A 27,602-nucleotide genomic window follows, 5' to 3' on the forward strand; every position below is an offset into this window, starting at 1 on the left:
GGCGACATCACTACAACCATGATCAACACCATGCAAATGCAACAAGCACATGGACTATAAGCATAAGGGATGCATATGCAATCGACATGAATGCATGACCAACACATCACCCATCTTGTTCGAGGGGTGAACCATGTTCTGATACCACTTTGTAACACTCTCATCCCACATCTACCCAAGTAACCATCCAACCGGCATAAACATGCGACAAGAAGCTACTATGATATGATTCAACCTCCTAGGTGACCTTAAGGAAGTGGAATCGATGGAAACACATCAAACATACCTTCCACATCAGCAACAACACTCCTAGGAGCCATCCCAACCAATCAGGTATCATGCCCTTGGGTCCCACTAATTTTTTAAGCTATTAAGCCTCTGTACACTCCCATGCTATGGGTATGCTAGTGTCCAAAGATTTCAGGATGCTCCCACAAGCCTGCATGCCTGCGTCCAAGGACTATTTCCAGCAGACATGTGCTAGATTCCATGGAATTTAAGGCGCTTTTGAAGCCTACAATTCCGACCACTGACCAGAACTTGTTGTTACTCTAAAAATACATTAAACACATGATGACAAGACTAATAGACCAAAAACTAGCTCCAGGACTAGGCCTGACCATCCCCAACCGGGATTGACATTCTATCGAACACTTGGCATCAATGTAATCTACAAGTGTAAATGACATATCTAAGAATGGGGGTTGTATACTTATCTGATATTCGCTATGAGGCATTGTTCTTTTATCACTTTAGCTGCAGTTTCATCCATTGGGTCATAGATACATTGTTCATTCATTTACAAGTAAAAACATGATGAGATCCACACGTAGCCACCATCATTATACATATTTGTAACCAACATAATAACAACAGAAATACCAAGGAAACAACAACCATATAATCCACAAATAAACATGCCTCCATGCCCCATTAGGCCTGATTTACATTAAATTAGCCCCTTTTAGCCTATTTGGCCCACTTGGCCTCACTCCTCTACTCTTGACTCTCCTTTCCACACTCCTACATACATTTCCATGCTTTGGTTACATAATTACACAAATAGGATTTTGAACCATAATCAATACACATCCACTAATTACTCAACAAATCCCTATTTCTAGATCCTTTAGATCCATACATCTCTCAAGAGATCTAACTCACTCTAAAATCTCTCTAACTCTCTCTAATATTCTTGGGATCTCTCCTAGGAGTAGATATTATTACAATATTCCTCACTCTCATCACTTATGTACAATTCTTCTAGAAACATAGGAAAATACGTTTAAACTAAATAAACAAATCCAAATTTGGGAACCTAATCCCTTGGTAAATGAAACCCATAGGTCTAGTAAGCAGGAGTTTTGATTTGGAGGTAAGATGCTCATTCATAATATTTTCTTCTTGGAATGAATTGCAGTTACAAAGAAACACAAACTCAGTGGGTTTATTGTTGACATTGTAACATGTATGGTTGTTATAAGGTCTTTTACTTTCTTTCTTCCTGTAACACCTTCATCCAACATCTACCCAAGTAACCAACCAACCAGGGTAAACATGTGACTAGAGGCTACTATGATATGATTCAACCTCCTAGGTGACCTTAAGGAAGTGGAATTGATGCAAACACATCAAACATACCTTCCACATCAGCAACAACACTCCCAGGAGTTATCCCAACCAATCAAGTATCGTGCCCCTGGGTCCCACTGAGTTTTTAAGATATTAAACCTCTAGACGCTCCCATGCTATGGGAATGCCAACAGCCAGAGAGCTCTGGATGCTCCCACAAGCTTGCATGCTTGTGTCCAGGGACTATTTCCAGCAGACCTGTGCTAGAGTTCGGGAATTTAAGGCACTTTTCAAGACTACAATTCTGGCCACTACTTAGAACTTGTTATAACTTTCAAAATCCATTAAACACATGATCAAAAGACTAATAAACCAAAAACTAACTCCATGACTAGGCCTGACGACCCCCAACCGAGATTGACATTATGTCGAACACTTGGCACTAATGCAATCTAAAGGTGTAAATGACATATCTAAGCATAGGGGTCTTATACTTATCTGATATTCGCTATGAGGCATTATTTCTTTATCCCTTTAGTTGCAGTTTCATCCATTAGGTCATAGATACATTTTTCATTCATTTAAAAGTAAAAACATGGTGAGAGCTATACATAGCCACTGTCATAATAAATATTTGTAACCAACATAATAACTACAGAAATACGAAGGAAACAAAAACCATATAATCGACATATAAACCAGTATAATACTCATGAGATAACAAGGAGAAATAACCTCATATTAATGATGAAAAAGCCAAACCCGAGATGGGACTACCACATTACACTGACCATAGAATGGCTGAGCCAAATCTCTCTTAAGCCATTCACCCCCATGCCATATTCCAAGCATGAATGTGCGACTCATAACCAACCGAAAAGAACCAAACAAGCATGGATGCTACCAGATTTCTTTGCCTACACCGTGAGGTGTTTGAGTGCCTCCTAGTCTCGAAAGCTTTACAGTAATCCACAGTCTGATCTAGGGATCACTAGGCCTTACACCGAGACCCACTCTCCAGGCTTTACCGTACATCCCATCCTAGGACTACTAGACCCAACAGAGAGAAATCCATCTCTTGTCTTTACCGTATATCCCACCATTCACCGATAAGGATTCCTAGGCCAACTAGGGCAGACAATCATGGCTTTATCACAACCCACAACCTGGCTCAGGGGTTACTAGGCCAATGGATTTACCATGATCCACAATCGAGTTCAGGGACCACTAGGCCACTTGTTTGTCATTTGGGAGATCCACCCCACCTAGCTTCAAATCCATCCAGTAATCCAGCCCAACCGAATACGAACCCATCTCATCAAGGTTATCTGGAAATGGAAAGGTTAGGCTAAAAACACTATCACACTTGGCAAAACCCATGCCATGATAGAAAAGAACCACATGCAATACCATGCATGCCAAATCTAGCAAGGAAATCACACATGCAAATCAATACCTGCAAATAATCCTGATGTAGTTGCTTGATCCCTCTCTTCCTTGCTTGCTCCTTCCTTCTTCTTTCCTTCTTTTGCTTTTCTTGCTCCAATTCCAAGTGCTCCAAGAAACTCTAAGAGTCTAAGACTGCGCGAGAGAGACAACCAATAATGAGAGAGATCTAAACTGCACTGATCAAGCTTGCCAACTGATCCTCGGAAGCCATTTTATCAATGAGGCCTCTATTTTTTTCATTTTCCATTATTTTCCTCCTCACATGCAACCTGTGACCTTTCACCTCCCTTTTCCCCTAATTTCCATTATTTTCATAAATAAATGTGCCAAAAATGCCATTTTTCCTTTCCAAAGTCGTTGACAATGCCTTTGACATTTTCCTTTAGCCATAATAACCAAAATGAACACCCACTAGGATGCCTTGCCCACCATTCAGCTTTAAATATGTGTCCCATCAACTGTGGTCTTATATTTTTTTACATGGATTTTTAACTAGTGTTGTTACAGTTCCACTTTAATTTCCCCTTCTCTTCTTTGCTCAACTATGGAATAGTAAATCAATACAACAAGAAGAGAAATCCTTTCTTTATTAATGTTTAACGTGCCTTGTTAGTTGTCTAAGGTTAGGGTTCATACTGTCTAGAATCTTCTTGAAAATCCACACATGACTTAGTTTCATGGTGGTCAAAACATAAGTTAACGTGTAGGAGGCATACCTTCATCATACAAATTTCGATTACGGTGCTCTTTACATCTTTGGAAAGATCTCAATGTATCAAACAATGTTAAGAGGTTGTAAGCTACCCCAACAAATTGTTAACCCCAAAACAAGTGTTTACTTCCCCAAATAGGTTTAGGAAGTTATTGGACCCCAAATCACCAAAAAATAACTTGCCCTTGAATTGGACCTTCTTTGACAATAACCCTAGTTTTTCCTCTCAAAAAATGTCAAATAATTAACACATTTATAGTGACCCATTTCATATCATACAAATTATATACAATCTATTTCAAAGCATAATTTAAACAGTTTAGTAGTTTACAACAATATTTTGAACATTTTTACAATTAGGGTAAGTAGAAAGTTAATGATAGAGATCAGGGTTTATGTTTTTCTTGCTCTTTTTTTATAAATTGTTTTTATAATATATTTTGGACAATTTTAATTCATATGTTACCTTGGGATTAGATTAATATTTTTGATGTTTTTAATACTTATTACCATAATATGAGTTATTACTTTTAGTAGAAAAGTAAAGGCTTGTATTTTTTCTCTAATTGAAGTAAAGACCTTACTACTCCAATTGTGTTGAAAGGTGGGGATCATAATTGGACACAATTTTTGGATCATGAAAAGATTGCTTTGTGACATAGAATTTGTTTTGAACAAGGTGCCATTGTCATGTTCATAGGAAAAATTGTCACAGGGTTTTAAAAAGAAGAGTCAAAAAACCTTTTTTGGAAAGATACAAAGTTGCCCCACCATTGCGTGGAACAAATCAATCTTCATGGCAACACTAATAATTTGTGCATGTATATTTCCACAACCCTTAATCATGTTGATAAGTTTTTGGATATATGTTGTGTGTAGGTTTAATGGTTCCATACATTTTGAGTGGTCTCACCACTCATCTTTAGGGAGACCACTCGAAACATAGGACATCATTAAACCTGCACAAAAATCAACAAATGATCATGTTCCATTGATAGAGAATTCCAATGACACCATTAATGTGATCATGAATCACGAAGCAAATCCCCCTTAAAAGGTCTCACTGCAAGAATTTCAAGTACTTTAAGAAGGGAAATTATGAAACATAATCTGGGCTTTGTGGATCAAGAAAGAAATCCCACTATTGTGAGTTTAAGAGATGAGATAAAAACTAGTAATAATAACCAAATCTTATAGTATCATGCACAAAATAATTAATTAGATTGAAAGGAAATAAAGTAAACAAGATTAATAGTTGTGATGTAGCATAGTCCCTTCCTCTACACTAATTAATCCATTCTTGCATTTTTTTCACTGCACATGCTTCTTCTGCATAGCCACCAACACATTGATTTCTCCGCACAATCACTCAACACAAATTCCTCTGCACAACTTGCAACTTATATTTTCTTAAAGCTTGTGTTTGTGGCAATGTCATGTGTTGGATGGTTATGTCGATTATGATATTTGAATTATGTTTAAATGAACTTTGTAAATAACACAAAGTTTGTCAACTTTCTTGCTGGGTTGCAACATCAAGCATGACAATTTTGAACAATATAGTGTTTCCATGATCCCAATTCCAACGAGAAGCACAAGTTGATGAATTCCATTAACAAATGAAAGTTGACATGTTTTCCTAGTTTTCATTGCTAATAGGATGGAATCCACTCGATTTCATTCCATGTGATTCCATTTAACTGGTTGGTTGTTAAATTCAAAAGGAAACATTTAAAGCTCCAACTATTCAGAATGATTCGACTCTCATTGGCTAAATAGTGTGACCGTAAAACTTAGATTCCAAGACTTTTTCTTATAGCAGATGTTTTGTGTAGCCCACATTTTTCTTTTAAGAAATAAAAAGACGGGTGGTGGTTTGCTTGTACGAAGGTTTTATTGTGCAGAGAAAATATCTGCATATTGAAAGTCAGACATATTTACCTTTGCACAATGGGTGAATGAATTATATTTAAATATTTAAATTACAATTTCCACTGCATGTGCAAGTGGGTCTATTGAAGCCCCATGCTCGTACAGATCACTATGTAATATAATATGGACCACTTAATCAACCAAGCCCAAGCATTTTCTAAAATGGAAATTTGGTTCACGAGCTTTATGGTTGATAATAACCATAAATTACAATATCATAATTGCACAATTGAAACATACAATTAAGAAATTATATTAAATGGAAACAATAACTAAAATTAAGTATCAAACATATTATTATTACATAAAGATTAGTGTTAATATCTCGCACTTCTAGGTTTTTATGCTTTGTAGGGACCACCACCCTAAATTTCATTGTGCGGAAGTTCATTGTACATTTTTAGGGACCTCCACATAATGAACTTTCGCACCAGGAAGTTTTGGACCGCCGCACAAGGAAGTTCCAAACCCCTGAATGTCAACGTAATTAATAGTATCCCTCAACATGTTGGGTAATGATGCTTTTTTGGGTATCTTGAAAACTGAAGAGGGTATGTATCAGACACTCTGTTTGATCCTTTATTGATTATGAATTTAAAGTAATAATAATGAAATTTCCAAATGATATCAACGACCCTTGGGTTTTTATGTAGAGTTATTAGTAACTTCTTTGATCATGAAATAGGAAAAAAAAATTCATTTTGAAAATGTATTTGCGTACATTAGTATTGCAATTTTGAGTTACTTAAATAGATAGATTTAGCATCTACGCTTGCCTACACTATCCATGGTAGCAAAATATACAAGCGATTAAATATATCCTTGCTCATTCAAGGACTAATTTTTGTCACTATTTATTCTTCTACTTAGCAACTGAAGCCCCGATCAACATTGTGTAGCATCGGATGGTTTACTAATCCACTCAATGCATTATTCATTGCCTCTACAGAGCCATTTACATTATCATCCGTAAATTTGTTTAATAGTTTCACCTCATCAAACGGGGAAAGAAATTCCAACAAAAATATCATTTACACGCTACTAAGCCAACTGACATGATGGTAAAGCATGTGCATTATTATATTAAATTTTATATAGATTGAATGTCTTATTTCCTTTACACTTTCATCCGTAAATTTGCTTAACAATTCCACCACATCAAAGAGGGAAATCAATTCCAAGAAAAATGTCATTTACACGCTACTGAAGCAACTAACATGATGGTAATCCATATAAATTATTATATTAAATTTCCTATTCATTGAATGTCTTATTTCCTTTCTTTGTTCAATTCACAACATATAGCCATTGTGCAGAGGTGCGAAGTAGAAAACACACCTCCACATAATTCGCACTTTCGTATACGCCCTCATGTTACTATTGTTACCGTTTTCTAGTTTCAAAGAGCTATGGATTGTAATTTAATGATTAAGGGAGGTCATTATGTTGTTATTGAGGAATCAGGAGAAGGAATTCATGGTATCGTTTGTAAGATAATGGATAAGGTGGAAGACGAATTTTGGGCCATCAAGAGACTCAACGGAAACTTCTCTAGATATGAGGATTGCGCAGAGGTGAATTGTTTAGCGGATTTGAGGTTTCATCCCAACATACTTTACCTGCATGATGTCATATTGGAGGGCACCACGTTGTACGTGGTGCTTGAGCTGATGGACTGTGATCTGTCAGAGCTCCAGAGAAGAGTTAGAGATCGTTCATTCTCAAAGGATGAGGTGAGTAGCTTTTACTTCTAGATTTTAAACAGGCTTGCGGGCGTGTACAATGAAATATATTGTCACTGTGACCTGAAGCCACAGAATAGAACACGCAGCACCGGAAGAGCCTCAAACCTCTTCTTGAACGTCATGTTCCCAATGTTGATACCTCTGACAATGAAGGTAGTCACCAGAATGTTGGGATTCCCAAGAACATAACTCAATCCGCTCTACATAATATCCTAGCCGCTAAGAATGGCCATGGTTGCGTTGAGACTATGGCCGACCAAAGTGATACTCACATCATCTTCCTTGTAAAGCTCAATGAGTCACTTGATCTCCACCAAGAACTGTAACAGCCCTGGTTAAAAATCCATGTAAAAATATATAAGACCACGGTCATGGGACACGTGTTCCAACCTGAATGTTGGGAAAATATATCCTAGTGGGCATCACTGTATGTGTTTATGGCTAAAGGAAATTGGAAAAGGAAATGACAAAGGAATTAAAAAGGAAAAAATGCATTTTTAGCACACTTATTTATGAAAATAAAGAAAAATAAGAGAAAAGGGAGGTGAAAGGTCATAGGTTGCATGTGAGGAGTAAAATGAAGGAAAATAATGGAAATTGAAGAAAATAGAGGCCTCATTGATAAAAAGGCTTCTGAGGATTAGTTGGAAAGCTTGGTTAGTTCAGCTTTGGAGCTCTCTCATTATTACCTCTCTCTCACACTCTTGGACGCTTAGAGTCTTCTTGGAGCGCTCTAGTTTTGGAGCAAGGAAGGGAAAGCAAGAAAAGGAAAGGACAAATCAAGCAAGGAAGAGCAGGATCAAGCAGCTTCAACAAGAATACTTGCAGGTAACATATTGCATGTGTGATTTCCTAGTTGTTTTGGACATGCATGGCTTTGCATGTTGGTGTATGGTTATCTTGATGTCGGTGGTATGGTTTTTTCAGGTTATGACAGTTGTTTTCAGCCTAGCCTTGCCATTTTCCGGATGCCATGGTGTGTTGGGATGTTGATCTTAGTTTTGAGCTTTGGAATTGTCGGATGGATTTCAGAATCCAGAGCAGAGGTGGTCTCAAGGTTCATTCCCAAAGGCCTAGGAATCCCTTGACCAGTTTTGGCGGTATACACGGTAAAGCCTGACAGTGGAGTCTCAGTTTAGTGCCTAGTAATCTGATGTGGATTGTGGAAAATCCTGAGAGACTGGTGTCTTGGTTTAGGGCCTAGTGATTCAGGATTGGATTGCAATAAACCCTAAGAGACAAGGAGACGAAAATTTTCTCAAGTATAGTGATGGATTCCAGATGGCATTCCAACTTCGATTGGGTTTTGTGATCAGAGCACCAGTTATGGTGTGATCATGGACTGGTGAAGGTGGATGTGGTTTAATCTATGGATTCCCTTAGTTGTTTTTGGATTGTTTTATCCATGATATCCCACATTCATGCTTGGAATATGGCATGGCAGTGATTGGCTGAAAGAAATATTTGGTTTAGCAATGTCTACGGTCAGGTGGTACATGGAAGTCTCGAACCTGGTCAGATTTTCCTATTTTTAATAAAAGCTAAGTTCTCTTGCTTTTGTACTTATTAATATGTTGATTTAATGGTTTTTATCTCATTTTTATTTTCATGGTTTAATGCTAGTTATATGACTGGTTATTGTCATGATTATTTCATGTAATTACTTGTAACTGTTAAAACGATGGATGCAAGACCTAATTGATGTCATAACAGTTCAAAGGAAAAGGTGGTGATCCTTCTTGTTATGTGTCATAAGAGTTTTCAGTCATTCATGCTCTATCTTGTATCCTACAAATTTAGATTGCATTGATGCCAAGTGTTTGACAAAATGTCAGTCTCAATTGGCAATGGTCAAGCCTAGTCCTAGAGTTAGTTTTTGGTTTATTAGTCTTGTCATCACGTGTCTAATGGGTTCCATAAATTACAATAAGTTCTAGGCAGTGGCCAAAATTTTGGGCTTGAAAAGTGCCTTAAATCTTGCAGACTATAGCACAGGTTTGCTGGAAATAGTCCCTGGACACAGGCATGCAAGCTTTGGGAGAATCTAGAGCTCTTTGGACGCTAGCATGACCATAGCATGGGAGCGTCCATACGTTTAATAGCTTAAAAAATCATTGGGACGCAAGGGCACAATACCTGTGTGGTTGGGATGGATCATGGGAGTGTTGCTGCTGATGTGGAAGGTATGTTTGATGGGTTTTTGGCGATTCCACTTCCTTAAGGATACCTAGGAGGTTGAATCATATCATAGTAACATATCCTCTCATGCTTATCCTGATTGGATGGTTACTTGGGTATGTGGAAGGAGGGTGTTACATAGTGGTATTAGAGTGGGTTGCACTCTCTTTAGGTATTTGATACTACAGTGTGGTACCAGACCATGGTTCACCCCACTTACTAGATGGGTGATGTGTTGGTCATGCATTCATGTTAGTTGCATACATGTTCCTTATGCTAGTAGTCCATGTACGTGTTGCATTTACATGGCGTTGATCATGGTTGTAGTGATATCGCCAGGTGAAGGTTGATGGTGTTGTTGTGGAATGTGTCATCATGAGTGTATGGTTGTATATGCATTTTTTATGCATGTTAGTGTCTATATGTTGCTACGCATGCATTGGCATGGTGAAGGTTGTTGTGCATGAGGACATTGTATGAAATTAGGTCATCATGATGCTATTGATATGTTATGATGCGTAGGAGATGAAAATCATTAAAGTGAAGTTGCAACAATGGACTTCGAGGTAAGAGCAGATCATCATACATGAATTGTATGTTTGACATGCATGTATGTTAATTAATGGATTGTTATATGCATTAGGGTTATATACATTAGGTTTATGTACATGTCTATTGATGTTATGGTTACATACATTATATATGCTAGTTTATTAGTGTAGTCATATGCACATGTGTCAAATAGTCATGAGTGGTAGTAACCTGTGGTTGTATGTGTTGCTCTTGTTGTTTTATGTTAGATAACTTGATGATTATGTTATATGTTGTTGATGAGTATGTTATAGATTAACTTGTTGTTGTTATATGATAATTAGCTTGATGATTAGGTTAGATGTTGTTGATGAGCATGATATATAGCTTGTTGTTGTTATATGCTAGTGAGTTGATGATTAGGTTATCACATTAAAATATTGATGTTATATGCATCATGCTAAATTGGATTGGCCTATGCAGATGGTTAGGGTTATGACATTCTGATATGAGTAGAATTATTTGTGACATTGTGTTGTACTAATTTAAACTGATCATACATATGTGTTTGCTATGCATAAATGGAAATGTTTATGAGAATATGATGTGAGCATGTTAGCTAGTGACTATTATGGATATCGTGACCTTATTTATTTTTAAGTTGATATGTCATGAAGTTATATCATGCTATTCTGGATTGATTGTGCAAACACCATAGCCTCCTCTAAGACACATTAAGGTATGAGCTTGCTTATGTCATCTACTTTGTGCTTGAATGCTTGAATATGTTGTTTAATTGGTGTTTGAGTGTTGGTGTCTATTATGTTGGATATCTATTGTCTGAATGTTTGATTACTTGCATGATATGAGTATGTGTCTATAAGATTTCCTGAATGAATAATCTTGTTTTAAGATGATTGTACTAACACATATGTGTTGATATAGCTAACATGTACATGAGTGTAATAAGTGACAGTTGTAGTATTATGTCTAATGACTATGAGTTGACTATGAATTATGACATGATTGCTAGTCTTGGTAAAGGTTGATTTCAAATTGATAGATATGATTGTCTTGATATTTGGAACATGTGTTTGACATGTGTAAATAGTGCAGGAAACATGCTTGATATTAGCATGATAAGGTAATAGTTGATGTGTTTATATAACTAACAGTTGGGTGATGTGACAGTGCATAGTAACACTCAATTGCAGCAAGGAAAAGGTCAAAGAAAGGAATTGGGCAAGAATTATTTTGGCTATGTTTGGAAACCCTAATTCCAAACGAATGAGTGCTTTGCATACATGAAGTATTCTTAACCTTAATCTTGTTTGACATTATGTGGATATGTGCTAGATTCATGAACTTGTATTTGACAGGTATATTAGCTAGTCTCTAGTTACAGGTGGATCTGTCAAGGGAATTGGAGTCCCTTGAGAGATGGCGTGGATGTGTTCAATTGCAAGAAATGTTCTTGGCACAAAAAGGTAAGGTAAATAGTGTATTGTTATGTTTATTTAAGCATTGATAGCTATGTGTTGATGGCAGTATGAAGCAAGGGATATCATGGAAAAGAAATTGCCATGGAATCTTGAAGAAGGCTCAGGTTGAGCTTTCCCTTGGAAGCATTGGAACCATGGGGATTGAGTCATGGTGTTTGTTGTTAGTCTTGTGATTTTGGTATTTTGGTGATTTTTTGTGCTTGATTGCAGTTTTGTTTGTGTCTTTTGCATGGCCATGCCACTTTTTTTGTGGAGTCGTGTTATTATTGGTTTTCATGGTTTTCTTCTTGTTTGTTTCTTGTGCTTTCCTTTTAAGTTTTGAGTCTTGGAAATTGGTTGGGAAAGAGGAAAGTTAGTGGATCCTGGGCAGAGATGAATGAAACTCAACAGGTGATGTAAGGCCCGGATGAAGCTCAGTGCATGTATAAGGGCAATTAAAGGCAAGTGTATAACAACTAGATGGATTGGTTGGGTCCATTAGTGTAAATGGATGATGGCAGGACAGTCATGAAAAAAGTAATTAAGAAAGGTAAAGTAAATAGATTTGAGGTGTCAAATTCCTTATCTACATTGGGAATTGTTGTTCTTGATATTGTACATGCGTTGCACGGATAAAGGAAGTTCTCTTAACCTTGACCTTATGATATCTGGTAATTATGTTGTGATCGCGATTGTGTCATTGTATATATGTGTATACATGTATGTATGTAGGTATGTCATTTTCTGATGATATCATGATTTTTTTGTGCTAATGTTATATATATGTGTGTACGTATGTATCTATGTCACTATCTGACAGGGTCATCAGGAATCGTTTTTGTGGAGGAATGATTGTTTATGTAGGTGAATGGTATGAAGAAGTTCCTGGTTCATGAGGAATCAAGTGGGAAGAGTAGCCTGACAGATCTTTGAGGTCAGTATCATGTGGATATGAATTGATATTATGTGATTACACTATGTCTATGTTTATGCTATGGAAGGGATAATGCTGAGGGATACATCAATTAAATGAAAACAACGTGATGTGTGGCATGCTAGGATAAGCATGGATGGCAGAGAGACACTGGAAGCAAGGTTGCTTGGTAGAGACAGTGTGGTTTTGGATGTGTGGTACTATTGTTGTGCATATATTGTATATGTTGTACATGTTGCATCTGTGATGTTGTGCGCATGTGGTGTTGTGTATATATAGTGTGTGTACATGTTTTTATGAAATGTTATGTACAGGGTGGTACAGATAGTGTTGTGTGAATATTGCATATGCAGTGTTGGGCATAGATGGTTCTATGTACATGTTGGATATGCGGCGTTGTGTGCATATGGTGTTGTGTGCATGTTGGATATGCAGTGTTGTGTACAGATGATGCTATGTACATGTTGGATATGTAGTTCTATGTACATGTGGTGTTGTGTGTATGTTGTACATGTGGTGCTATGTACATGTGGTGTTGTGTGCATGACTGTACAAGTGGTGTTGTGAGCATGTGGTGTTGTGTACATGTTGTACATATGGTGTTGTGTGCAAGTGGTGTTGTGTCCATGTGGTGCATATGGTATTTTGTACATGTGGTGTCATGTACATGTCATGCATGTCGTGTTGTGTATGTCTAGCATTGTGTACATGTTGTACAGGTGGTACAATGTACATGTGGCATTGTGTACATGTACAGGTGGTTTAGTGTACTTATGATGTTGTGTACACGTTATGCAGGTGGTGTTGTTTATAGGTGGTACTGTGTACATGTTGTATATGCAGTACTAGTGTACATCCATTATTATGTGCATGTCGTACATGTTGTGTTTTGCACATGTGATATTATGTATGTGCATGGTGTAGTCGTGGTAGCATGACATGTATATTCACTGTGTTGTACTTTGTGTACGTATATGTATTGTGTTGTACATCAAGTGTAGGTGTATGTATTATGTTGTGCTGTACACCAAACGTAGGTGTATGTATTGTGTTGTGTTGTACACTGGGTGTAGGTGTATGTGTTGTATGTCAAGTATAGGTGCATGTATTGCATGGAGTTATATGTCATGTGTGATTGTATATGTGTGATGCACACTATGTGTATGTGCACATGGTTGAGGAGAAGACACTAGGTGTTTGTCGGGTGTGGAAACTATTGTAACATATTTTGGCACACTAAATGATTTTATAAATGCACAGGCTTCTAGTCTAAATGTGCCACAAACAAACATCAAATGTGTTTTCATGGCAGAGGAGTAAAAGATTTTCTCTTAGTTTTATATGTCAATTAGTTGATATTAATCCTATTTCTAAGTTTTAAATCCTTATATCACCCCTCCGCTCACATTTATCTCCACCTTCATATCCCTAAGTATTAACACCCCTCTTAGTGATCCAAAATGGATTCAGTATTGCCTCTAGATCAAAAGTCTTCAAATGCAGGTGAAAGTGGGATCACGTTGAAATGCTCATTAATACGAATCCAACGGTGCAAACGACATGTAAATATGAGTCCGGATGAAGAAATTAGAGCCAATTAAAGATTTAGGTCAAAAGTCAATGCCTAAGTCAACACGACACGTGGAAACCCGAGAATGAGTCAGAGGTTCTAGATGATGTCAGCACAGAAGGTGACGTGGAAATATGAGATTAGTTCACACCACAGTCATTGGATCGTTCGATTAAAGGAGATTGACGCATATCACGTCGAGACATGCAAGCAATATAACCTTGAAAATGGACGCGATGTGGTTATTCAAAAGAAGTTAAACTTCTTTGAGTTCCAGCAGGAAAGCCGTAAATGGTTTCTCGCGTGCCTTAAAGGCTGGAAATGGTTTTTCAGAAATCTATGCGATTCCACTCAGCAACGTCACATAGCACACCAAAACAGCCTTTCTCGTGTGCTTTCAGAGATTTTCCACCGGCCCCACCGGGTATCCCATCACTTCATTAAACTCCATTCACTTTCCTTCCATCCCTTGAATCTCCCTCCAATCTGACGACCCATATTCCTCCTCGGCCCTCCCTTGCTGTCCGAAGATTATCAGTGGCAGGGGGGTCTGAAATAGGAAATTTTCTATACCGCCCACTTAAACAACCTTATCCACTTTTTAGTGTTTCGGGACTTAGAATCCCGAAACTACTTACCACCTCACTTTACCCTCGAACGCAGTATAGCATATAGCCCTTTACTGCCGCTCCCACGTCATCATCCACGTCCGCTCCCATGTCACTCCCTTTGTCTAATCAACCACTGCCACTTATCTCCTCCTTCCTCATCCCACTCCAACTTACCATTCCATCCCATGCCTTCTTTCTGCGTCCACATCATCTCATCTTTGTATTCAAAGAACACCTAGCAATTATTTGAGCATATTTTGGCATCGAAGATCAACAAAACATAGCGAAGTAGCTCATAAGGTGACAGTGAGGCCAATTTAATAGTGGCACAACTCCACAAGAGGATCCAATCATTAAAATGAATACAATAGAATAAGCACCAGCATTTCATTCGGTTATCTGTAATTGATTTTAAAACAACTTTAGTAATTGTTATTTTAAGCTCTTCCGTTCTATTTCTAATAAATCTTGCATTCTGTTGCAAGATATTTTTTATGTAAACATTATAAATACTTCATCAATTAAAGTAATGGGTGTGGGATTTTGATGCCAAGACTCTACACTTTGTAATAGCTCCTCTTATTTGATTTCTAATGAAAGCCTTATGGCTCTGGTTTGATAGAATTTTGTGTCTCTGGTATGTTTTTCTGGTATTTCCATATTTGTTTTCTGCACATGTTCACAATATTTTAGAAGACCTAGGTAAGAACATATTTTTTTTCAATCTCTCTCAAATCCCCTACAGATTTATAATTGTTTAAAGAGATTAGTATAGCAGAATGTCTGTCTGATCTAGCTCCTCTTTGAAATTGGTTGTTGTTTGTCCTTCTATTTTCTCCTGAATATGTTTTATTGGGCTGTAGAAATCTTCTACACACATCCAAATCTTCCTAGTCGTTAAGTAATCAGTCTGGCTACTCAATTATTAGGAATCTCCTTACATTCTTCTGCCAAATTCTTATACAAATCAAGTCGTTCTGTTAGGCTGGAAGATGACACGTTCATAAGGGACCCTGTGAGAGACTCCACATTTAATATGAATAAGGATTGTCATTGATCTCCAACCACCCCCAATTAAAGCCATAAATGTGGCCATTGTGCTTCAAGGTTGTTGTTTAGTGACAAGTGAACAATGTTAAACAAAGTCTTGTAACAACCGAGGGAGCCCCCTCTAGTTCAAGGGCCAGCTTGAGCCTAAAGACTGTTTGAGTTGGTTTCCTGGCATAGTTTTTGCAGCCAAGGACTATCTACAAGAAATAGGTACAACAATTGGCACCGCTGCCAGGGAGAAAAGTAAAAATCTTTCTACAGGGAATGATAAAGTTTAGACCTATTTCTCGTTGGTGAACAAGGAATAGGCATTTGTATTGGTTACATTATTTTCACATGGTGACTTCACTTTGTCGGATGAAGATTCCACTGGATTACCGATCCCACTCTTGTTTTGAAATTTCAACTGCCATTACTGCTACGCAAGGTTCATTGATACTTGTAATCAGTAGGATATGTTTTCTCCTCTCAACCTTGATCAGAAATATAAAATGTCAGCATAGGATGCAACTTTTAAAATACACCTGTGAGTATAAGTTTTCCATGAGATTTTATGTTCATATTGTATATATTCTTCAGATTTTCAGCTGTTGGAAATGTGGTTTGTCATTAGATCCACTCCGCACTTGGTTACATTGGAAAACAGATTTCACCTAATAGTGTAACGTTTCCAGTTCAATTAGATAGAAGTGTGGGGATTGGATAGATATTCAGAATTTTAGTATGCAGTAGATCAGTGTGCTCATTGTTTAATGAATGGTGTGATTTGAAGAGTATATGATAGATCAGCTTATATTTTCAGTCTTTAGAATTTTTCAGTTTTCAGAATTGAAAGAGTATCTGGATTAGTGCTCGCATATGGCTGCATTTCACAATTATAGGTTGCAGTCTACACTAGCAGGCTATTCAAATGACAGGGTTGATCCAGGAGAGTTGGTTATGGAAGATGATGCTTGATGATCAAGTTTACAGTATGAATCCATGCCCAATGCTAAAGACAAATGATCTGCTTGTTCTTTTCATCCCATAGGGGGAAGCAGTCCCCATTGGAGTCGATGTTGTAACATATTTTGGCACACTAAATGATTTTATAAATGCATAGGCTACTAGTCTAAATGTGCCACAAACAAACATCAAATGTGTTTTCATGGCAAAGGAGTAAAATATTTTCACTTAGGTTTATATGTCAATTAGTTTATATTAATCCTATTTCTAAGTTTTAAATCCTTATATCACCCCTCCACTCACATTACTCTCCACCTTCATATCCCTAAGTATTAACACCCCTCTTAGTGATCCAAAATGGATTCAGTTTTGCCTCCAGATCAAAAGTCTTCAAATGCAAGTGAAAGTGGGCTCACGTTGAAGTTCTCGTTAATACGAATCCAACGGTGCAAACAGCGTGTAAATCCGAGTCCGGATGAAGAAATTCGAGCCAATAAAAGATTTAGGTCAAAAGTCAATGCCTACATCATCAAGACACGTGGCAACCCGGGAATGAGTCACAGGGTCTGGATGATGTCAGTACAGAAGGTGACGTGGCAATTTGTGATTGGTTCACACCACAGTTGTTGGATCGTCCTATCAAAGGATATCGATGCATATCACGTCGAGACATGCAAGCAGGACAACCTTGAAAACAGATGTGATGTGGTTATTCAAAAGAAGTTAAACTTCTTTGAGTTCCGGCAGGAAAGTGGTAAACGGTTTCTTGCACGCCTTAGAGGCTGGAAATGGTTTTTCAAAAATCTACATGATTCCACTCAGCAGTCGACATGTAGCACACCAAAACAACCCTTCTCACATGCTTTCAGAGATTTTCCATTAGCCCCATCGGGTATCCCGTCACTTCATTAAACTCCATTCACTTTCCTTCCATCCCTTGCATCTCCCTCCGATCCAACAGCCCATATTCCTCCTCGACCCTCCCTTGTCGTCTGAAGGTTATTAGTGGGGGGGGGGGGGGGGGGGGGGGTGTCCGAAATAGGTAGTTTTCTATACCGCCCACTTAAACAACCTTATCCGCTTTTTAGTGTTTTGGGACCTAAAATCCCGAAACTACTTACCGCCTCACTTTACCCCCGAATGTGGTATAGAAAATAGTTGTTTACCACTGCTCTCACGTTGTCGTCCATGTCCGCTCCCATGTCACTCCCTCTGTCTAATCAACCACTGCCACTTATCTCCTCATGCCTCATCCCACTCCCGCTTACCGTTCCATCCCACGCCTTCTTTCTGCATCCACATCATCTCCTCCCTCCACGTCATATACCTGTCTCAAGGTCAACAATTAAAATTGTTTCAAGATTTGAAGGCAACATCTTTGTATTCGAAGAACACCTAGCAATCAGTTGAGCATATTTTGGCATTGAAGATCAACAGAACACAACAAAGTAGCTCATAAGGTGACAGCGAGGCCAATTTAATAGCGGCACAGCTCCACAAGAGGATCCAATCATTAAAACGAATACAACAGAATAAGCACCAGCATTTCATTTGGTTATCTATAATTGATTTTAAAACAACTTTAGTAATTGTTATTTTAAGCTCTTCCGTTCTATTTCTAATAAATCTTGCATTTTGTTGCAAGATATTTTTTATGTAAACATTATAAATACTTCATCAATTGAAGTAATGGGTGTGGGCTTTTGATGCCAAGACTCTACACTTTGTAATAGCTTCTCTTATTTGATTTCTAATGAAAGCCTTATGGCTCTGGCTTGACAGAATTTTGTGTTTCTTGTATGTTTTTCTAGTATTTCCATATATGTTTTATGCACATGTTCACAATATTATATTAGACCTAGGTAAGAACAGATTGTGTTTCAATCTCTCTGAAATCTCCAGTAGATTTATAATTGTTTAAAGAGATTAGTATAGCAGACTGTCTATCTGATCTAGCTCCTCTTTGAAATTGGTTATTGTTTGTCCTTCTATTTTCTCCTGAATATGTTTTGTCGGGCTGTAGAAATATTCTACATGCATCCAAATCTTCCTAGTTGTTAAGTAATCAGTCTGGCTGCTCAATTATTAGGAATCTCTTTACATTATTCTACCAATCTCTTATACAAATCAAGTCGTTATGCTAGGCTGGAAGCTGACACGTTTAGAAGGGACCCTGTGAGAGAGGAATTTAATATGAATAGGGATTTTCATTGATCGCCAACCACCCCCAATTAAAACCATAAATCTGGCCATTGTGCTTTAAAGGATGTTGTTCAGTGACAAGTGAATAGCATTAAACAAAGCCTCGTAACAACTAAGGGAGCCCCCTCTTGTTCAAGGGCCATCTTGAGCCTAAAGGCTAGTTGAGTTGGTTTCCTGGCATAGTTTTTGCAGTGAAGGACTGCCTACGGGAAACAAGTATAACAAAAACTGATCCAGAGTGCGTACGGAATAAAGACCAAGGTAGAAGCTAAGGATTGATTAAAGGATAAGTAACAATATTTTATTTCAGTTTTATTATGCGTGTGATTTATGATTATGGTCTATGATGATTAAATGTGATCTATGATTCTGGTTTATGATGGTTACATGTGATCTATGATTTTTATCTATGATGGTTGTGTTTTGAGCTAATCGGATGTGATATGTTTATTCATGATGATTTGATCAAACAATTAGTTCGACTTGTTGTGGCAAGAAGCAAACAAGATTGCAAGTGTACCTTATTGACAAGCTATCAATGAGATATGATTTGAAGTTATTCCAATTTATTTTGAATTTAATGGAAATTATGTGCTTGGTACAGGAAAGCATGAAATGCCTGGTTGGGTGGTCGAAACTGAAAAAAATCATTAGCAACAACATCAAAAGGAAGTGGAAGCGCAGTAGTATGTTGGTAAAGCACTTCAGGAGCAGGGCCATTGTGGGACATTGGTACCCAATAGTATCCATTGATTTCTATCAGCATGCTATGAACAGTATGATGGCTTGAGACAGGGATATGCCTTGGTTTTTGTATCTTCTGATGTGAGGAAGCCTTGCCAAGGGATGGAATGCCTAGGATGGAGATTCCAGAGGAACTTGGAAGGTGTGTGATTGCATGGAAGGGGGTGACCAGATTTCCCAAGGGATTGTGTAGTAGAGAAGGGAAGGTCATGGATATATTTGTTTTGGTCATTAGCTTTGTCAAATGGAATCAGATTCACATTGGGAGTGTGCCCTCGAACAATGAGTCGGTAACTGTTCACTGAGAGGACAAGTGGCACTGGATTTTAGTACTGAACATTGGATGCAACTTTGACTATGGCAGTGGATTCTAGACTTCCTTGGAAGGAGGTGAATCTTGGTATTAATTTGAGGGTGGAGGTGTGAGCCCCAGCTAGATTCCCTTGTTCCAGATGCAGCCATTGTATCCTTTTATTTGTTGGATGAGAAAATTGTATATGTGTATATAATTGTAAATAATGTATCGAGCTGGATTTATAAAGCTCCATAGATAATATGGTTATTTGTTGGTCGAAGCAAATGCGTATGTGTGTATATGTGATTATTATTGTAAATATCGTAATGAGTTGTGTTATGAAGCTCCAGTAAGCAGTATGATTGTTATTTGGTAATGTTGTCATGATGTTTTTCTTTTGATCAGGTCTTTCATTATAAATACTGCAACAAGCTAAGCTATAGAGCTCCATGGGTAGTATGTTTTCTTTTCAGCGGTTTTGTTGAATTCTTGGTGTGGTTTAACACCGAGGATGATGTTCCGCCAAGGGGGAGGGTTCTGTAACAAACCTGTTTAAAAATTAATGTAAAAACATCTAAGACCATGGTCATGGGACATGTATTCCAAGCTAAATGTTGGGCAAAGATATCCTAGTGGGCATCATTGGATGTGTTTATGGCTAAAGGAAGTTGGCAAAGGCATTAAAAAGGAAAAAAGGCATTTTTGGCACAGTTATTTATGAAAATAAAGGAAAATAGGAGAAAAGGGAGGTGAAAGGTCACAAGTTGCATGTGAGGAGGATAATGAAGGAAAATAATGGAAATTGAAGAAAGTAGAGGCCTCATTGATAAAAATGCTTCTGAGAATCAGTTGGCAAGCTTGGTTAGTTCAATTTTAGAACTCTCTCATTATTCTCTCTCTCTCTCTCTCTTACTCTTAGACACTTAGAGTCTTCTTGGAGTGCTCTAGCTTTCGAGCAAGGAAGGGAAATCAAGCAAAGGAAAGGAAGGAAAGCAAGGATCAAGCAAGGAAGAGCACGATCAAGCAGCTTCAGCATGAATACTTGCATGTAACATATTGCATGTGTGATTTCCTAGATGGTTTTTACATGCATGGCTTTGCATGTTGGTGTATGGTTCTCTTGTTGTCAGTGGCATGGTTTTGTGAGTTATCACAATGGTTTTTAGCCTATATTTTTTGGATGTCATGGTGTGTTGGGATGTTGATCTTGGTTTTGAGCTTTGGAATTGCTGGATGGATTTTGGAACCCAGTGTGGAGGTGGTCTCAAGGTTCATTCCCAAAGGCCTAGGAATCCCTTAACTGGTTTTGGCGGGATGCACGGTAAATCCTGAGGGTAGAGTCTTGGTTTAGGGCCTAGTGATCCGATGTGGATTGCAGTAAATCCTGAGACATTGGTGTCTTGGTTTAGGGCTCAGTGATCCAGGATTAGATTACGGTATAGCTTGAGAGATAAGGTGATGGAAAATTCCTGAAGGATAGTGATGGATTCTAGATGGCATTCCAAGTTTGGTTTGGTTTTGTGATCGGAGCACCAGTTTTGATGTGATCATGGATTGGTGAGGGTGGATGTGGTTTAACCTATAGATTCTCTTGGTTGTTTTTGGATTGGTTTATGCATGAGATCCCACATTCATGCTTGGAATATGGCACGAGGATGATTGGCTGAAAGAAAGATTTGGTTAAGCCATGTCTACGGTCGGGTGGTACGTGGAAGTCTCAAACCGAGATGGATTTTCCTATGTTTAATAAAAGCTAAGTTCTATTGCTTTTGTACTTATTAATATGTGGATTTAATGGCTATTATCTCATTGTTATTTTCATGGTTTAATGTTGGTTATAAGCATGGCTATATGACTATTTATTGTCATGGTTATTTCATGTATTTACATGTAATTGTTAAAACGATGGATGTAAGACCTAATTGATGTCATAATAGTTAAAAGGAGAAGGTGGTGATCCTTCTTGTTATGTCTTGTAAAATTTTTCAGTCATTCATGCTCTGTCTTATATCTTAGACCTATAGATTGCATTGATGCTAAGTTTTTGACATAATGTCAGTCCCAGTTGGGGATGGTTAGGCCTAGCCCTAGAGTTATTTTTTGGTTTCTTAGTCTTGTAATCATGTGTTTAATGGATTATGAAAGTTACAAGAAGTTCCGGGAAGTGGTCGAAATGCTGGCCTTGAAAAGTGTCTTAAATATCGCAGAATTTGGCACAGTTTTGCTGGAAATAGTCCTTGGATGCAGGCATACAGGCTTTTGGGAGCTTCCAAATCTCTCTTGACATTGGCATGCCCATAGAATGGGAGCTTCCAGAGGTCTAATAGCTTAAAAAGTCAGTGGGACCCAAGAGCACGATACCTGTGTAGTTGGGATGGCTCCTGGGAGTGTTGTTGCTGATGTGGAAGGTATGTTTGATGGGTTTCCATCGATTCTGTTAGCGCTTGAAATTTCACCTCAAACTGAGAAAGGTAAACCTCAAGGCTACATCAAACCATTTAGCCTCGTAGCTAGCCCTACGGGGCAGGAGAAGGCTCTCTCCGGTCAATCTCGGCAGATCTTCAATGGGATGAGATGACCAACAAGGTAACACTGATATTAGGCTAGTAAAGTGATTTAAAAGGTTGATTTGGGGTTTTTTGGGTTTTTGGTGGCAATTTGAGGAATTGCAATTTTGGGTGCGGGGATTGGACACAGTTTCTGCAGGGGGGTCTTTGGGGCAAGGTAGGAACCTGTATTGATGTCTTTAGCTGAAGTGGATGATTAGGAAGAAAGATAAGAAGGCTAAAGAGAGCAAAAAATGGATTTGAATTCTCTTTAGACAACAGAAAACATAGAAATTAAACAAATTTAAAAGTAGAGCATGGCAAGCATGAATTCTAACTTTATCACTTCATTTGTTTAATATGCAGCAGTATAGAAAGGAAATGAATCACATAACAAATCTTACAATAACATGAAGAAACACACCATCAACACATGAGTCCACAAGAATCCCAAAGATGACTGCAAAACCCTGGTCTTCCTTAGCCAAAAATTGCAGAGATACAAGTGATAATACAATGATAGCTTATCCCTCAAGAGTCCAACCATGAAAATGAGCAAAAGAGTGCATAATATAGATGATCTAACCTCTTTCCCCACCTCTAGGGGTCGAGATCCCCTTTCTAGGAGCTGTTTCAACTACTTCTAAACTGAGCACTAGATAATAGGCAGTCAAAACAACTTTCCTCTATAAGCTAGGAAACCTATCCATACATTAAATATTTACCATTTACATTCAAGAAACTTCTAGAAGAGTTAAAGAAGAGTAAAAGTATCCAAAAAGTGCTACAAGTATAGTCAAGAGGACCACCATCGACCTCAGAAAGTCAAACTGGAGCTAAACTGCAATTTCTGGGCTGAACTGGTCAAAACTGGCAAAGTTCCCTCAACGGGTCGTGCACATCCTCCTCAACGGGTTGCACACTTTGGAGCCCTGTTTGGAGGCCTTCCTGGTGTCAGAATGAGGTGCAGGATAGCTCGTTGGAAAGGTCTCTGAGTCTAATTTCCAACCCAACTGGAATTTTTGGATTTGGAGATCATTTGCCCAGTAAAAGTCAATTATTCCAAGACTACTTCTGCAGCTCAAAAAAGGGGCAGAAAGTCAAAATTTGGCTGTATTTTGACCTTTTGGAGGCCCAAAACTCCATAAAAACTCAATTCCATCCATAGGCATGTGTAACTTTGCATGAAAAATCCAAAAATGTTGAGTTTTTGCAAAACGGAGCTACGATGACAAAGGGTCTCACCGGGGGTGAGACCCGTTGAGAAGCCAAAACCTGTAAATTTCCCAAAAATACCAAAATTACCCAAAATTCTCCAAAATTTTTGGGATTTGTGCTGTAGATGATGCTAGTGAGTGCCATGAGCCTTGAGGGATGCCTCAGCCAAGATACGGAGTGGATTTGGCCTTTTTCTCCGTTTTAGTGCCTCGGTCAACCTCCTTTGGAACATTTTCATTTTTGCCTTGCAAACATGCATCCTCGCCCAATAGTGATTCTTCATGTTCCTTAGCAGCTTTTTCTCTTGGTTGGCCTTAGCCAACAACCTCTCCAAGTGAGCATTCTCCTGAATGAGCAATGACTCCCGGTCAGCAGGCAATAGGTCACCGGGCCTCCTTCTTTTCAAGATTCGGTCTCCTCGAATCCTCCATAGCTCATCAAGGACTTTCTCATATCTCCCCAACATTTGGAATCCCCGTAGCCTGTGCAATCACCTCAGGTGTCAAAGTGAAATCCACCCCGGCAAGGTTGACATGTCCTTCATGCAAGTGCAATACAAATAACTCATAACAGGACATGTACTGAAAGCAAGAAACTGCCAAAGGACAAGCTTGTAGACCTGCCAAAGAAGTAGGCTCCTCTCTCCTGTGATGGCCACCTTTTCCACCTCTATGTGGCCTCCTCTGTACCTGAACCTCTGAAGATGATGAATGGTCATCACTCTGCTCATATGTTTCAGTGTCTGACATGTTTGAGGAGCCATTTAAAATTTCATCCACTTGCCCAATTCAACTTTTGCACACGAGAGCCATCAATCATGACAAACCACCAACTGAAGTGTAGAAGGCCTACCTCAAACAAATTTGATGATTTGGAGGAAGATTGAGCAATTCTGTGGTCACTTGGCAGCTCACTGGCAAGTTTTTGTGGAGAAATCCTCAACGGGTCGCGCACGTTGATTTTTTACACTGCAGGAGGGCTCTCAACGGGTCGCGCACCTCCCAACGGGTCGCGCTTTTTCAGGAGGCTTTGGAGGCCTTCCCGATGTCAGAATCGGGTGCAGGATGGCGCGTTGGAAAGGTATTTGAGTCTACTTTCCAAACCAAGTGGAATTTTTTAATTTGGAGTTGATTTGACCTGTAAAAAATCAAATCTCCCAAGACTGATCAAAAAGTGCCAAATGAGGCTGCCTGAAAGAAGAGTACTGTTGCAGTCAACTTTTGAATGCCTTCCTCAACCCCAAATTAAGCTCATGATAGCTCATTGGAAATATATTTGTGTCTAGTTATCATTTTACCCATCAAGAAAATCATTTGGCCAACCCAGCTAGGATAAAACTTGATTTTCCCAAGGTCACTTCAAAGGTGTCTTTGATTCTCCTGAGGAAACGGTATTCTTGACATTTCTCTCAAACAATGACACCTGTGCAAAAAGTGAAGGAGGTTTTTCTTCTTTGGCATGTTATGAAAAAAACCTCTCTCATTTTTCCAAAATTCATCTTTGATTGCTCTGGAACATCACTTGAGTGCGACTTGTCCCGATGTGTGAAGCAAGGAATTTTGTCGAAATGGAGCGAGATGAAGGGGATAAGGGGCTTCTAAATTCTTGGGGAAATTTTTGGGAGTGAGGAGGGATGTTAGGAAGCAGGGAAAGTGGAATCTCAGTGATTGAGTGAGGGGAAGGGGTCCAAAAGGGAAAAACACAGGCCCAACCTAGAAAATTGCCAGGTTGTAGCTAGAAACTAGGGTTTGTGGAAAAATGAGGAATTTGGCGGATCTAAGGGATGGGAAGTGTTTTATAAGGTACTTTAAGGATAGGGGAAGGTGTATGAACATCAGGATATGAGTTTTTCTGATTATTTAGCCGCCCAAGAGAAATTGCCTTCAAAACCCTAGGAGAGGGAAATGACCTTGCTTAGGCACAACTGAAGCATGAATAAGTTGTAAAAAGACTCATTAGACACTGACATGATAATGAAAACCCTATGAATGATGATAGGCTCAGATGAATGATGACATGGACTGACATTTGGGCAAAGCCTAGACCTAATGCCTAGTGACCAAATTTTGCTTGAAGACTCACTGAAATGACAAAATTTGACCTTGACACTCTGAGACCACTTTGTAAGAGCACATTTGATCACTGGAGGAAGGCTGGAAAGACTGACACTAACAGATTCCACTTTCTTAAGGATACCTAGGAGGTCAAATCATATCATAGTAGCCTCTCATCTCATGTTTACCCCAATTGGACAATTAATTGGGTTGATGTGGGAGGAGGGTGTTACAAGAGCGATTCTGTGGCGCTAGTTTTAGTAAAGAGGGACTTGGGGTCCATTGAAGTGTGAATAATGAACCATTCGTTCATTAATTTGGGCTCCTCTTCATTACCGACATGTAGCACTCTATCGTACCAATGGTGTTTGTGTTCGTGGTTGTGGTCGTGGTCGTGGTCATGGCATAGTTGTTGAGAAAGAATGGGGATGATGGGGACTAGAGTGGGATTGAAGATATCAAACCACTCCAAAATGTGTATGGTTCCTCTCCAAGCGGCCATGATTTCACTCCTACTGAGCCTTTGCTTGCCTCGATTTATGGCCACAACAACATAGCTGATCCATTTGGATTCTCAACTCCAGGCCTCCCTGGACAAGGACTTGATCATGAAGGCTTGAGGGAGCTCAAAGAGAGATGTGGCATAGAGGAAACAAGTGACTTGGTAGTCCCATTCATCATTGTCCCATGTGGAGAGTGAAACCTTGTGGAAGAAAATTTTCTTTCTATACCTGCTACTGCCACAAAACTTGGAGTGAGGATCATTGTTAAAGGCATCATAGGTGGCCTACGTGAGGTCTCTGTAAAGGTGTATGGATTCTCTCAGGTCGTTGTCCAACATCTCCAACAACCCTTGCTATTTATGGTTGGCCTGAACGACTCTCCATTTCACATTACTGTTCTTTTTCTCACCCATTCCCAACATTTTATTCTCAATATTCTTTCTTCTCACATGTGTGGTCTTGGCTGATTTATCAACACCATCTATAGACATAGATACATTCGAATTGAATTAGTTGTGAGTAGCATATTATTGAATTTTGGTTTTTTTTCTTCGCTGCTCTTAAATGAAACACAAGATTAGCCTGCACAACTAGTGTAGTAACAAGGGAACAAAACCTCGAGGTACATGTGCGAGAGAAGAGAATGTGTGTGCGGGAGGATGTGTTTTCTCCGAACCTCCGCACTTCAACCTCTACATCAAATGCGAACTCTTCACATGAAGTACTAATTTTTCTTCACATGATTTTTTTTTCAAATTAAATATTTGTTTAGATACATCAATCATAAATCTCCATCATAGTGGCATGATTTTAATATTATTGAATTCATTTCTAAACACTTTTTAATACATATCATATTATAATGTTTATATTCATCTTTGCTTGATATTTTGAATAACAGTTCACATTCATGAATTAAAATTTTTGAGTTTTAGTTACCTGATTAGTCAGAGATTTTGCATACACTCTAATTCATGAGAAAGATAGCCCAGACGAGGAGAGCGTGTTCCATTGGTATAAAATGTCTTGATGATTCAAATATGATTTGTTAGTGTGGATATCATTCTGAACAACGATTTGAAACATTGCAGAATATTTGTGGCAGACACCAATGGTACATGGAGATCGTATTTGAGAGTTTCATCATGTATGCCATGATTAGCGGTTCATGATCCTCGGTCAATGGAACTAGTAGTTTTATAACAACTCGAGTAAATTGGTAACGGTGGACAAAAAGGGGAGAATTACCAATAAAGATGCAATGGGAATGGGTCATCCTTTCCATCAACAGTTGAATGTGCGTTAATGGGCAAGATTTTATATATTTTAG

At 38.6% G+C, this 27,602-nt stretch overlaps 1 protein-coding gene and 1 pseudogene across 1 annotated transcript; one reads left to right on the forward strand and one right to left on the reverse strand.

Annotated features, from left to right (window-relative positions):
• Positions 1 to 7,074: 7,074 nt before the first annotated feature.
• On the forward strand, positions 7,075 to 7,419 carry LOC149141479 (cyclin-dependent kinase F-4-like). Its single transcript, XM_089451247.1, has one exon. It carries the CDS (start codon positions 7,075 to 7,077, stop codon positions 7,417 to 7,419), a length of 345 nt encoding a protein of 114 aa, XP_089307373.1.
• A 41-nt stretch (positions 7,420 to 7,460) lies between these two features.
• LOC149141480 (phospholipase A1-IIbeta-like) lies at positions 7,461 to 26,685 on the reverse strand (annotated as a pseudogene).
• Between the last annotated feature and the right edge of the window lie 917 nt (positions 26,686 to 27,602).

This window comes from Pinus tabuliformis, chromosome X (genome assembly GCF_031772625.1).
Source record: "Pinus tabuliformis cultivar Carrire ecotype Pingquan chromosome X, CPIR1, whole genome shotgun sequence".
Lineage (NCBI taxonomy): Eukaryota > Viridiplantae > Streptophyta > Pinopsida > Pinales > Pinaceae > Pinus > Pinus tabuliformis.